The 14,289-nt window shown below is 44.6% G+C and overlaps 1 protein-coding gene across 2 annotated transcripts in view; it reads left to right on the forward strand.

The window, feature by feature from the left end:
- FMN2 (formin 2) overlaps positions 1-14,289 on the forward strand; it is a 2,161,480-nt gene that overhangs the window by 991,941 nt on the left and 1,155,250 nt on the right. For both annotated transcript variants that reach the window (XM_075339745.1, XM_075339746.1), the window contains one exon: positions 605-751. In XM_075339745.1, coding sequence (XP_075195860.1) covers positions 605-751 — 147 coding nt within the window. The remainder of the gene's footprint in view (positions 1-604; positions 752-14,289) is intronic.

A 14,289-nucleotide genomic window follows, 5' to 3' on the forward strand; every position in this document is an offset into this window, starting at 1 on the left:
TCAGAAAACATTATGCTTTTTAACCTAATCCTCTGTGTTTTAACTATATGGAATAAAGTTTGATCAATTTTATGGGTGTTCTAATCCATTCTTTTTTTTTGGGGGGGGGGGATTAGATTACTTTGCCAATGGTCTGCGGCTTTGATCTCTGCAGCTGTTTTGTAGACAATACTTCATATGTCTGCATGGTGAGGCTTTTCCAGCATTTTTTTTATTTTGGCTTTCTATATGATTTAATTTAGCTTTCTTTTTTGTTCTTTCACTTTGCATTTTGGTAAAAAAAACATGAACACTTGTAATTTTGAAAACATTGTTACTTTGCAGCATTTTTTCCATACCAGCCTAAAACTTTAGCACAGTAGTGTATGCTGTGGTTGAATTATCTATGTATGATTTGGGCATTGACTATAGTTAAGTTAATCTGTTTGGAAAAATGCAAACATTGCCATATTTCACACTTCTTGAAATATAAAACAAATGTTAGGCTTTACTATATATTTTGCTCTGTATTGGGTTATATAAAGACAAAATATAAACCATTTGCTTTTTATTTACACATTGTTACATTTTAGAAATTACAGTTTATGAACCTTTACAATTACAGATTTTAAAAGAAGACCCTGCAGTTCTCCGTGTTTTAGGTTTGATTCTAGCAATTGGCAATTATATGAATGGAGGAAACAGGACACGAGGACAAGCTGATGGATTTGCTATAGACATTTTGCCAAAACTAAAAGATGTAAAAAGCAATGTAAGTCATATTTTAATTGAATGCAATAATTGAATTTTAAAATGTTCCATGCAGACAATATTTCTATAAAAAAAGCCTAAAGTTTGATGTGTTAAAGGGAACCTGTCACCACTTTTTTGGCCTATAAGCTGCGGCCACCACCACCGGGCTCTTATATACAGCATTCTAACATGCTGTATATAAGAGCCCAGGCCAGGGGTATAACATAAAAAACACTTTAAAATACTTACCTAACGGTCGCTACGGTGGGCCTTATGGGCATCTCCGTTGTCCGGTGCCGGCTCCGCCTCTTTTGGCCATCTTCGTCCTCTTTCTGAAGCCTGGGTGCATGATGCGGCTGCGTCATACACACTCACCAGTCCTGCGCAGGCGCACTACAATACTTTGATCTGCAATGCTCAGAACAGATCAAAGTGCGCCTGCTCAGGACCTGAATGCCGGCGAGTGTGTATGACGTTGGACCCGTCATGCACCGCGGCTAGAGAAGAAGGAGCACAGAGATGGACAACAGAGGCTGCGCCGGCACCGGACAACGGAGACGCCCATAAGGCCCACCGTGCAACCATTAGGTAAGTATTTTAAAGTGTTTTTTATGTTATACCCACAGCCTGGGCTCTTATATACAGCATGTTACAATGCTGTATATAAGAGCCCGGTGGTGGTGGCCACAGCTTATAGGCCAAAAAAGAGGTGACAAGTTCCCTTTAAAAACAGAATAATCCAGCTAATATTTTGTGTGACTTTAAACCAAAGTGGATAGCAGTCTTGAGGTAAAAATCAGTCACTTTTATTTAGTATTATTTTATTCAAGTAGAAATGTCTTTTAAAAAGTTACCTGATTGACATTTACTTAAATCATGAGTGTCTTTAATTACACGTGTCAAAAATAGATTTGTCTTATTCTCCTTTACATACAGGGGAGTAAGGATTGCAGTAGCAGAGATTTTAACTTTGTCTGCCCTGTGGGTTCAGGGGGCTGCTGATAAAAGCTCTATTTTCAGCTGACTGTGCAACCCTGAGTACAAAGTCAGATGAAAAGTATTGCTGCTCAGAGAACCACTGACTCTCTGCAGTGCAATAGCTATGTAGGTCGCTGGCCAATCAGAGGCAGGCAGCTGGTGATAATGTGCCAATTTCTAATGTCACATGACACTACTGCCATGTGCCACCTTCCCCATTAAACTAGATATGGAGGATGAATGATATTTTTATTTTTTATTGCGCCAACATATTCAGCAGCACTTTACAATTCAGAGGGGACATGTTCAGACAACGTCACTTTCACAATGATAGGGGAGAGCAGTGGACTGAGGCTCCCAGACTGACCCTCAGACTAGGGGGGCCCTTGCTATATCTTATCTCATCGTTACCTCTGAAGGTGAGGATGTCTGAGCCACCAGCCTGACCCTGCTCCTGACCAACCTTGATCTTATACCACCTTTCTCCCTACCCCGGAGAGGGCCAGAAAGGGAGTGTGATAACACCAACAGAGATAGATGAACAGGGAAAACCAAAACTCTATCTCACAGCATGCTAACACAGAAGTAAAAGACAATAAGAGGAAAGGAGGAAAATAGGAGCAGGGAGGAAACAGCAAGACGACGAGAGAATCCCACAAAAACTCCAAACACCATGCAATATAATCATCAGCAGGACTGCCACACCAGCACATAGCCCAACACAGCAATAAACTATAGTCGCAGGAAGACAGATTCCACTATCTTAAAAAAGCGTGGAGTAAATGATTTCCAAAAACATGTGATCCTAGAGGTAACCAGCAGGCTAGCAGAGATTAACTGTTACTAGTCTGATCATTAGTGAGCTCACAGCTGGTCGACATATGAGCCTGCCTGTTTAACAGCAGAGAACCCAATAGGTGGAATGCCAGAATCTGTAGTATAAACAACGTCTGATGCCGAGATGATACACTGTGAGTTTTGAGCAAAACTCCGTGTGACAGTCACACAGTACAGAGTAACGCAATTCAACTGATACCAATAGGAATGAGGGCCCTGCTCGCAAGCTTAAAACCTATGAGGAAATAGGAATGCACAAAAGGTAAATGGGGAAAAGTGTTTGTATTGTATGATCCAGCCATCAATATAATACCTAGGGTATTCAAATTATCCTGTATTAACCTGCCACACAAGGTACGGGGAAACCTCGGTCTAGTGAAGGCGGAGATTGTGGCCCCTGACCAAGTCTACCATTGGGCCTTCGCTTCCCTCACCACCCTAAATAGGTTGTGAACCTATGCACCAAGTTTGATACCTGACCTGGCTGACCCTGAAATAAGCCCTAGGTAAGGAATGGATGGGATGAGCACTTAGTCAACCCCACTAAGCTCTGAAGGAGACCCGGGGATCATAAACAGGTGCAAACTGATCAAATAACTTATCTCCAGATGATTGAGGGAGAGGAAGGGAAACAACCACAACATTTTTCCAGATGTATACAAGTTGACTGATTGCACTAAAGACTTATTAAGGGTATAAGAGCTATCAATAGCACCGAGTAATAGGAAGTGAAGTTATATAAAGAAGGGAAGGCAAGTGCTGATGAAAAGCAGCTGAAAGGCTAATGAACTCCTCAGGGTCCTAAAGAGAAAGGGATGAAAATCAAACAGAAATATTAGAAGAGAAAAGAGCACGAAACAGGCGAACACAATCCCAATTCCTATTACAAAGGTATTTATTACATAAGTTTATGCATATTGATCTTTAAGGAACAAGAGATGGAGGCACAGCAATAAAAGTCAATAAACAACAAAATTAAGCATACAATCATGCAGTACCTGCTGAATATCTGCCAAAGATCAACCAGCTATATTATAGATGGCATAGGCTTATTATATGTCACATCAGTACATATATGGCTGTGTAACCCAGTCCCACAGGGCAACCGTCCAAACAATAATCGACTATATTGGGCTCAATTTATTATTTATATACACACCATATATAGCCTACACAGACCACAGCAGTAATTTTAATAATAGCTGGGCATTATATGCATCTCTTTTTAGATTTAATGTATGTGCAACAGTTACCCTGTGTACTGGGGACACAAGAATTAGTATCCATTTAGCCCATGGGCTAAGAACACTCAAAATTTGATAAGAATACAGCAAGTGTTAATGCAAGCCCATGCCATTGATCATATACTCAGGCACAATGTTCCCAGTGCAACACAGGGTGGCTGTCAGATAGGGTTAATAAGATTACCTCATTATCAAAGACAGCCAGCTATTTACAAAAACGCCAATATAAGATATCTGACAACCTAGCAGTTAACTGGTTAAGGCAGGACAGGACAATTACCTGATAAGCTGGGTGACAAGATGAACACAGGAACCAGCCCACAAGTGTAAATACAAGCCCATGCCATTAGATCATACAATCAGGCACTAATGTTCCCAATACAGCACAGGGAGGCTGTCAGATAAGGTTAAAGAGATTACCCCGTTATCAAAAGATAGCCTAGTGCATTCATATAATAAAAGCTAATTACAAGGAACACCAACATAAAGGCCCCGTCACACTAAGCAACATCGCTAGCAACATCGCTGCTAACGAACAACTTTTGTGACGTTGCTAGCGATGTTGCTGTGTGTGACATCCAGCAACAACCTGGCCCCTGCTGTGAGGTCGTTGGTTGTTGCTGAATGTCCTGGGCCATTTTTTAGTTGTTGCTGTCCTGCTGTGAAGCACAGATCGCTGTGTGTGACAGCGAGACAGCAACAACTAAATGTGCAGGCAGCAGGAGCCGGCTTCTGCAGAGGCTGGTAACCAATGTAAACATCGGGTAACCAAGAAGCCCTGTCCTTGGTTACCCGATATTTACCTTTGATACCAGCCTCCGCCGCTCTCACTGTCAGTGCCGGCTCCTGCTCTGTGCACATGTAGCTGCAGCACACATCGGGCTAATTAACCCGATGTGTGCTGTAACTAGGAGAGCAAGGAGCCAGCACTAAGCATTGTGCGCTGCTCCCTGCTCTGTGCACATTTAGCTGCAGCACACATCGGGTAATTAACCCGATGTGTGCTGTAACTAGGAGAGCAGGGAGCCAGCGCTCAGTGTGCGCTGCTCCCTGCTCTCTGCACGTGTAGCTGCGTGCGCTGGTAACCAAGGTAAATATCGGGTTGGTTACCCGATATTTACCTTAGTTACCAAGCGCAGCATCTTCCACGCGGCGCTGGGGGCTTGTCACTGGTTGCTGGTGAGCTCACCAGCAACTCGTGTAGCGACGCTCCAGCGATCCCTGCCAGGTCAGGTTGCTGGTGGGATCGCTGGAGCGTCGCAGTGTGACATCTCACCAGCAACCTCCTAGCAACTTACCAGCGATCCCTATCGTTGTTGGGATCGCTGGTAAGTTGCTTAGTGTGACTGGACCTTAAGGCATCTGACAACCAGCCGTTTAACTGATTAGGACAGAGCAGGACAATTACCTGATAAGCTGGGTGACAGGATAAGCACAGGAACCAGCCCGAGGGCCATTTCGAAAAACCTTCGTCAGGGGGCGGTAACAGCATCAGAGAGCATGTGGTTTATAACCGCTAAAGCAGCCAATCGTGAGTGAGGAGCATGGTGACGTTCACGCGATCATGGATAAACAGGACGGAGAGCGGCGGCCGCGTCAGAGGCACGTGACAGAGTAATGACTCAGTCACATGACCCTATAGACGCGACAGGCCGATCCACAGCCCGTCACCACGGCAACGCGAACGTACAGCAACTCACCCAGGATTGGGGGCCCCACATCACAAAGCATAATATGTTATTATCTATTAGCAGTGTGTGTGATTATAAATTTACAACCTTCACTATATACATGTACATATTCCAATAATATGCATTTATATAATATAATAATACCCCTATAATTTAAGTATTTTTATTAATTTATAAGACACACAACACCCTACATGTGGAAGTCAATATATATATTAAAAGTACACGGATATCAATAAATAAACACATGCAGAGCCAGAAATGGTCATAATCAGATATATAAGCTGAAAAATATTTAACCACTACATAATATGGCATAATGTAAATATCTCTGGATGCATCATAAATGCTGACAAGGAGAATTCTTCGCCAGATCGTTGAATATGGTACGTCTTTTTGGCTCTGCACAGTAATAGAAATCCACATGTACACGAAAAGTATATAACGTGACTAAAAAAGAAAAAAAGATTAAAATTAGAGCTCTCAAACTAAAAACATCATAAAAATGAGGAAAAACTAATATTCTCATTGAGGCCAGATGGATATGTAGTATTCAACGTCCATATCCATCTGGCCTCCAACTGAGCCAAGCGCACACTAACAGCACCCCCCCTCGCATCAATATGAAGTATATCAATGCCCTTAACCTTAAGCCCTCCCGCATCCGAATTATGGTACAACCCAAAGTGCTTTGGTAATGTTTTGAGGGTGGATACATCTTCAGCGGTGGCCGCTGCTGTGATGCCCAAAACGTGTTCCCTGATTCGTATCTTGAGTTGGCGAGTCGTTAAACCAACATAAATTTTGCCACAAGGGCAAGTAGCATGGTATATGACCGCACAGCTAGTACAAGTAATCCTTTGTTTAATCGGAAATGTTCTTTTATTAGAGGAGTCACTAAACGAGTCTGAGCGCATAATGTTTGGGCAGGCAACGCACCTACCACAGGGGACACATCCACCTTGTATCGGTGGTATTTTCTGGCCAAACAAATTCTGGCCAGAAGGTGATTGATACTGCGAATGCACAAGGTGATCATACAAATTCTTGGATCTCCTGATCCCAATCGAAGGTCTAACAGGAAGGATTTTTTGGAGAGTGGGGTCTGCCCTAAGGATGGACCATGACCTAGATAAACAATCTCTCATAGCAGAGAATTGAGAGTGGTATTGAGTGACGAATCTAACTTGTTCGTCGCACTGCGGTCTCCTCTTGGGGTACAGCAATTGGTCTCTTGTTGCATACCTTGCACGGTGGTAGGCATGCTTAATTGACCGATTGCTGTATCCACGTTCTTTAAACATCATTGTCAATATCTTAGCCTGAGTTTCAAAATCCTCAGTGGTTGAGCAGAGCCTGCGGATCCTTAAGAATTAACCCACAGGGACTGCTCGAATCATGTGGTCAGGGTGGGAGGAGGAGGCATGCAGGAACGCATTGGCAGCCGTCGGTTTACGAAAAAGATCGGTTTGTATAAACCCCGAAGCATCACGCTTCAGGACCACATCGAGAAAGTCAATCTTGTCATGGGAAAATAAAAAGGTTAATTGAATATTGCAATCATTATTGTTAATAATAGAAAAAAACTCTTGTAACAAAATAGAAGACCCCTGCCAGATCAAAAAAATTTCGTCAATGTACCGTGCCCAAAAGGGGACACGGTCCATTGACGACAGTCGATCCGACAGGAGGAGGTCTCTTTCCCACAGCCCCAGGAACAAGTTGGCATACGAGGGCGCGAAGGCCGCGCCCATTGCTGTACCCTGGAGCTGCAGGTAGAAGGACCCCTTATAAAGAAAAAAATATGAGTTAAAGAAAATTCAAGAAGTGCCATGACAAGATTGACCATCTCCGATGTTAAATTAGACATTCATAAAATACCGTACGGCTGCCAATCCATCCGAATGGCGTATGTTCGTATATAATGATTCTACGTCTGCACAAACCAACAGTGCATCATCCTCCAAATACATACCATCCACTCGTTTGAGCAGATCACCCGTGTCCTTCAGATAAGACGGAAGAGTTTGGACAAGAGGTTGGAGAATGGACTCTATCCATCTATTCCCATTTTCAAGGAAATTGCCACAGCCGGAGATAATAGGTCTCCCGGGAGGAACAGAACTATTTTTATGCAACTTTGGAAGTAAATACATTGTCACCACAGAGGGCTCAATAACCTGTAGTGCTGAAGCCAGGTCACTGGTGACAACACCGTCATCAAGGGCCTTTTTCAATATGTTCTTCAATAAAATCGAGAAGCTAGACAGAGGGTTGTATGTTAGTTTTTTTTATAACACTCTGTGTTAGATAACTGGCGAAACGCCTCCTTCTCGTACATATCCGATGGCCAGATGACGATGTTGCCACCCTTGTCAGCCGGCTTCAGCACTACATTAGATAATTTCTTCAATTCAGACAATCGAGTTAGTTCGTCCCTGGAGAGATTATCATCCCGCGATGTAATATTGGTGGCAATTTCCTTGAAACTTTCAGACACAATCTGGACAAACAGTTCAATATTTGAACACGATGCAAAAGATGGAAATTTCTTGGAGCGAGGTTTAATGGAGGACGGAATCTTACCTTCTATGTTACTTGAGCCCGCAGCAGATAATTCCTCTAGGATTCTTAGAGCCTCCTGTTCTTGTGCTGATGGAAACATAGAATGTAAAGTATCATCAAAAAAATATTTCTTAAAAATTAAAGAGTGAGCAAAGATATGGAGGTCCTTAGTGGCGATAAATGGGTCGAATTTAGCCACTGGGGAAAATGACAATCCCCTTTCCAATAAGGACTTCTCTGCTGAAGTTAATTGATAAGAGCTCAAGTTAACTACCTTGTTGGCACCTCTATATTGTTTTGGAGGGCGAGATGAATCCCGGTAATATCGAGAGAGTGTCCAGCTCCATGTCCACCACCAAAAAAAGCTCCAGAGTGTGTCTGAGATATGGATGATGCATCTGACTTGTCACTGATGGAATTAACTGATGAATAGGATGAGGACCTAGCCAATTCATTATGTGCCGTAGATGGTCTAAGCCAAAAGTATACCATATTTGTAGCAAAATCACGCTGATCACGACCAAACTTCTTACATTGGTTATCCTGAATTTTCTTGACGGAAGAATCTAATTTCATGTCCAATTCTCTTTCAAAATTTTTAAATTTGTCATCAGAACATTTATTTTTAAGAGTTGTCTGTTCACTCTCCAACTCCTTATCCAATTTCAATATCTGGTCGGTATTATATTTAATCAGGAGATGCATTAAAGTAGATGAACAAGAATTACATGCCTCCTCCCATTTCTTGATGAATTCATCATCTTCCACAATGAAGGTAGGAGTGACACGAACACGGAGACCGCGGGGTATAAGCTGTCTCGCTTACCTTATACCTTTCGCTTATACCTTTCCAAGAGCGCCCTGCTCCACTGTAAGCGTGTGCGCTTTAGCAATTTAAATCTAATATCTGAAAATAATTCCTCAATTTGTTGATCACCTCTGATATTGATGCAATCCGAGGTGCCACCATACACCTGTTCCATTTGATTGAGCCAGGTGGTTTCCTTGGCCTTGTAATCCATGTTCACTACAAAAAGGCCTGTGCAAAACACAGCAACAAAGGACAAAAGTGAATGCAGTGAAAACTTCATATTCTTACATATTTGGTCACAATAAAACATGGATTATAATAATTATGTTGGACATTCGCTATATCACAGACAAGAAAAGAGCAAGAAACAGGCGAACACAATCCGAATTCCTATTACAAAGGTATTTATTACATAAGTTTATGCATATTGATCTTTAAGGAACAAGAGATGGAGGCACAGCAATAAAAGTCAATAAACAACAAAATTAAGCATACAATCACGCAGTACCTGCTGAATATCTGCCAAAGATCAACCAGCTATATTATAGATGGCATAGGCTTATTATATGTCACATCAGTACATATATGGTTGTGTAACCCAGTCCCACAGGGCAACCGTCCAAACAATAATCAACTATATTGGGCTCAATTTACACACCATATATAGCCTACACAGACCACAGCAGTAATTTTAATAATAGCTGGGCATTATATGCATCTCTTTTTAGATTTACTGTATGTGCAACAGTTACCCTGTGTACTGGGGACACAAGAATCAGTATCCATTTAGCCCATGGGCTAAGAACACTCAAAATTTGATAAGAATACAGCAAGTGTTAATGCAAGCCCATGCCATTGATCATATACTCAGGCACAATGTTCCCAGTGCAGCACAGGGTGGCTGTCAGATAGGGTTAATAAGATTACCTCATTATCAAAGACAGCCAGCTATTTACAAAAACGCCAATATAAGATATCTGACAACCTAGCAGTTAAATGGTTAAAGCTGGTGTCACACTAAACGACAGCGACAACGACGTCGCTGTTACGTCACCATTTTCGGTGACGTAACAGCGACCTTGTAAGTCGCTGTTATGATCGCTGCTTAGCTGTCAAACACAGCAGAAGCAGCGATCATAAGGTCGCTGTGCTACATGTGCAGAGAGCAGGGAGCCGCGCTTAGCGCTGGCTCCTTGCTCTCCTGCAGCACACATCGGGTTAATTAACCCGATGTGTGCTGCAGCTACATGTCACAGTTCAGAGAGCAGGGAGCCGCGCTTAGCGCTGGCTCCTTGCTCTCCTGCAGCACACATCGGGTTAATTAACCCGATGTGTGCTGCAGCTACATGTCACAGTGCAGAGAGCAGGGAGCCGCGCGCACTGCTTAGCGCTGGCTCCTTGCTCTCCTTGCTACAGTATACATCGGGTTAATTACCCGATGCATACTGCAGCCACATGTGCACAGTGCAGGAGCCGGCGCTGGCAGCAAGAGCGGAGGCTGGTAACCAGCGTAAACATCGGGTAACCAGGGAAAGGTCTTCCCTTGGTTACCCGATGTTTACGCTGGTTACAGCTTACCGCAGCTGCCAGTGCCGGCTCCTGATCGCTTCATTTCGTCGCTCTCTCGCTGTCACACACAGCGATGTGTGTGTCACAGCGGGAGAGTGACGACCAAAAAATGAAGCTGGACATTCAGCAACGACCGGCGACCTCACAGCAGGGGCCAGGTCGTTGCTGGATGTCACACACAGCGACAGCGACGGGACGTCGCTGCAACGTCACAGAAAATGGTGACGTAGCAGCGACGTCGTTGTCGTCGTCGTTATGTGTGACACCAGCTTAAGGCAGGACAGGACAATTACCTGATAAGCTGGGTGACAAGATGAACACAGGAACCAGCCCACAAGTGTAAATACAAGCCCATGCCATTAGATCATACAATCAGGCACTAATGTTCCCAATGCAGCACAGGGAGGCTGTCAGATAAGGTTAATGAGATTACCCCGTTATCAAAAGATAGCCTAGTGCATTCATATAATGAAAGCTAATTACAAGGAAAGCCAACATAAAGCTGGTGTCACACACAGCGACAACGACATCGCTGCTACGTCACCATTTTCTGTGATGTTGCAGCGACGTCCCGTCGCTGTCGCTGTGTGTGACATCCAGCAACGACCTGGCCCCTGCTGTGAGGTCGCCGGACGTTGCTGAATGTCCAGCTTCATTTTTTGGCCGTCACTCTCCCGCTGTGACACACACATCGCTGTGTGTGACAGCGAGAGAGCGACGAAATGAAGCGAGCAGGGAGCAGGAGCCAGCGTCTGGCAGCTGCGGTAAGCTGTAACCAGCGTAAACATCGGGTAACCAAGGGAAGGCCTTTCCCTGGTTACCCGATATTTACCTTCGTTACCAGCCTCCGCCCTTGCTGCCAGTGCCGGCTCCTGCTCTGTGCACATGTGGCTGCAGTACACATCGGGTAATTAACCCGATGTGTACTGTAGCAAGGAGAGCAAGGAGCCAGCGCTAAGCAGTGTGCGCGGCTCCCTGCTCTCTGCACTGTGACATGTAGCTGCAGTACACATCGGGTTAATTAACCCGATGTGTACTGTACCTAGGAGAGCAAGGAGCCAGCGCTAAGCGCGGCTCCCTGCTCTCTGCACATGTAGCACAGCGACGTTATGATCGCTGCTTCTGCTGTGTTTGACAGCTAAGCAGCGATCATAACAGCGACTTACAAGGTCGCTGTTACGTCACAGAAAATGGTGACGTAACAGCGACGTCGTTGTCGCTGTCGCTTAGTGTGAACCCAGCTTAAGGCATCTGACAACCAGCTGGTTAGCTGATTAGGACAGAGCAGGATAATTACCTGATAAGCTGGGTGGCAGGATAAGCACAGGAACCAGCCTGAGGGCCGTTTCGAAAAACCTTCCTCAGGGGGCGGTAACAGCATCAGAGAGAAATATTAGAAGGTCAGGGAGCAGTTTGTGCCAAATGCTATGACCTTCTATAGTCGAACACCATATGACTGTCTGTCACTTGTGATACACCTGTGACAGAATCGGTAATCAGCCAGTATCTGTATAAATTCAGATACAGTTAGAGTTGAGCGCGGTTCGTGGTTCGTAGTTCTTCAGTTCGTGGTTTGAGTGATTTTGGGGGGTGTTCTAGATCGAACTAGAACTCGAGCTTTTTGCTAAAAGTTCGTTAGCTCGAGTTACGTTCGAGAACGGTTCTATCAGCAAAAAGCCAAGCTAATTACTAGCTGGCTTTTCGCTGTAATAGTGTAAGTCACTCTGTGATTCACACTATTATGAAATTTCAGCGTATAGTGTGAGGGGACTGCGCGTTCAGATCACTGCTGCTGGGATAATGGCGATCGCCATTTTTTTTTCTTTTCTTCCTTCCCTAAGTGCGCGTGTAGTGGGACGGGCCAGCATGTCAGCCAATCCCAGACACACACACAGCTAAGTGGACTTTTTGCCAGACAAGCAAGGGCATGTGTCATAGGCTGTCCATGTCACATGTCCTTGCATTATAAATACGGACATTTTCCCATCTGGACGCCATTATCTGCCTTCTGCGTCTGGGTGACAGTCACCGCTGACGCAGCTCCTGTCGCCGATCCTGCTTTGTACGCTCTACACATAGAGCTCTACAGATTAGGGATAGAAGTTTAATTCAGCCCTTTTCAGGGCTCATTTCATCCGTCTCAGAGCCATAGGTGACAGTCAGGTCTGTGGAAACAGTTTTTAACAGCTACAGATAACAGCGTCTGTGTAGCTAAGCTCAGGCACTTCCTTGCTGCATTTCACCATTAGGAGGGATAGAAAGTGAGGCTTCCTTTCCTCTACACTGACCCACAACCTGGCCACTGTACCCTCCTGCCCTTTTTAGCAAAGCCATTTTAATTGCAGAGTGCTGCCAGTTAGTGCCATCCAAAGAGTGGCTGCTGTCCTCCATTATTGTGGCAGTGGTGCCAAGCAAGTCCCACCACCTCTGCATTCTCCCCTCCTGCACATTTTTGCAAAGCCATTTTAATTGAAAAGAGTGCTGCCAGTTAGTAGCATCCTAAAAGTGGCTGTTGGACTTCATTAGTGTCCCACTGGTGCCAAGCTATTTCCAGCACCTCTGCATTGCACCCTCAAGCTCATTTTTACTAAGCCATTATAATAGCAAACACTAAGAAAACTTAGTGGCATCCTAAAAGTGGCTGTTGGACTTCATTAGTGTCCCACTGGTGCAAAGCTATTTCCAGCACCTCTGCATTGCACCCTCAAGCTCATTTTTACTAAACTATTATAAGTGCAAACTGTGCTGCCAGTTTAAGGGCCATAGTTGCATTCTCAGGGATAGTCTGTGTTGTTTCTTCTGCTGTCAATAAAGCTAGACCACCTCTGCAATCTGCACCACCTCTCAATTTTTACTACCACATTTTAAGTGGACAATCTTGTCGCAATCAAAATGAGTGGCAAAATGACAGATGCTGGTGGGAAGGGGAAGAGGCGTGTTGAAAAGGAAAAAAAGGGTTTGTCCGTGGGGAAGGTGGCAAAGCTCCATTAACATCTGCTGAAGATAGGCCATCTTCCAGCAAAAGTAAGATGTCTACTACTTTCCGTGGACAATCCCATGTGCTCCCTTTTTTACGAACACGAACAACTAGAACAAAGGTAGATGATGCCCAAAAAAGAACATGCTTGAATGGATCTCAAGTGGTCCAACAAGTGCCCTCTCCTCTGCCTCAACTACCGCATCCAAAAAAACCCAGTCCTCTGAGTTGTCATCCCAATCACACTTGCTTTCTCCCAGCTCTCACGTTTCCATCCGCCCTGCACAGTATGGTGGAACAGAGATGGCTGAGTTTGCCGAGCTGTTCAGTCACACTATAGCCTGGGAATCAGAGGTCTGCTCCCAAGCTAGAGTGAGTACAGACCAGGAAATGGCCTGCAGTGATGTTCAGAACCTTTGTGACTCAGATTCAGGCCATGGTGACCAAGTTTCTGAGCATAATGTTGACCCTTATTCACAAACTGTAACACCTGTTGTTATAGACAATGAGGAACATACTGATGATGATGAGACGCAGATACCAGATTGGGATGACAACTTAAATATTCGATCAGGGCAGGAAGAGGCTCGGTCTGAGGGTGAGGGGAGTACAAACAACGCTTAATGAGGAAGTTCTAGATCCCACCTACTGTCAACCCACAGTCAGGCACTCGAGGAGGTCAACAGAGGCGGTGGAGGAGGATGCAACTGACGACGAAGTTATCTTGCGCTTTTCTGGACAGAGGAGGAGTACTGGTAGCACGTCTACAACTGCATCCTCAGCCACCACTCTGCCTCTGAGCACTAGTCGGGGGGCTCAGCAGGTCGCATGTCCTCTCAGTCATGCGTACCTTGGTCCTTTTTTGACCTTGCAAAGGATCGCCCA

Source organism: Anomaloglossus baeobatrachus, chromosome 3 (genome assembly GCF_048569485.1).
Source record: "Anomaloglossus baeobatrachus isolate aAnoBae1 chromosome 3, aAnoBae1.hap1, whole genome shotgun sequence".
Taxonomy (NCBI): Eukaryota; Metazoa; Chordata; class Amphibia; order Anura; family Aromobatidae; genus Anomaloglossus; species Anomaloglossus baeobatrachus.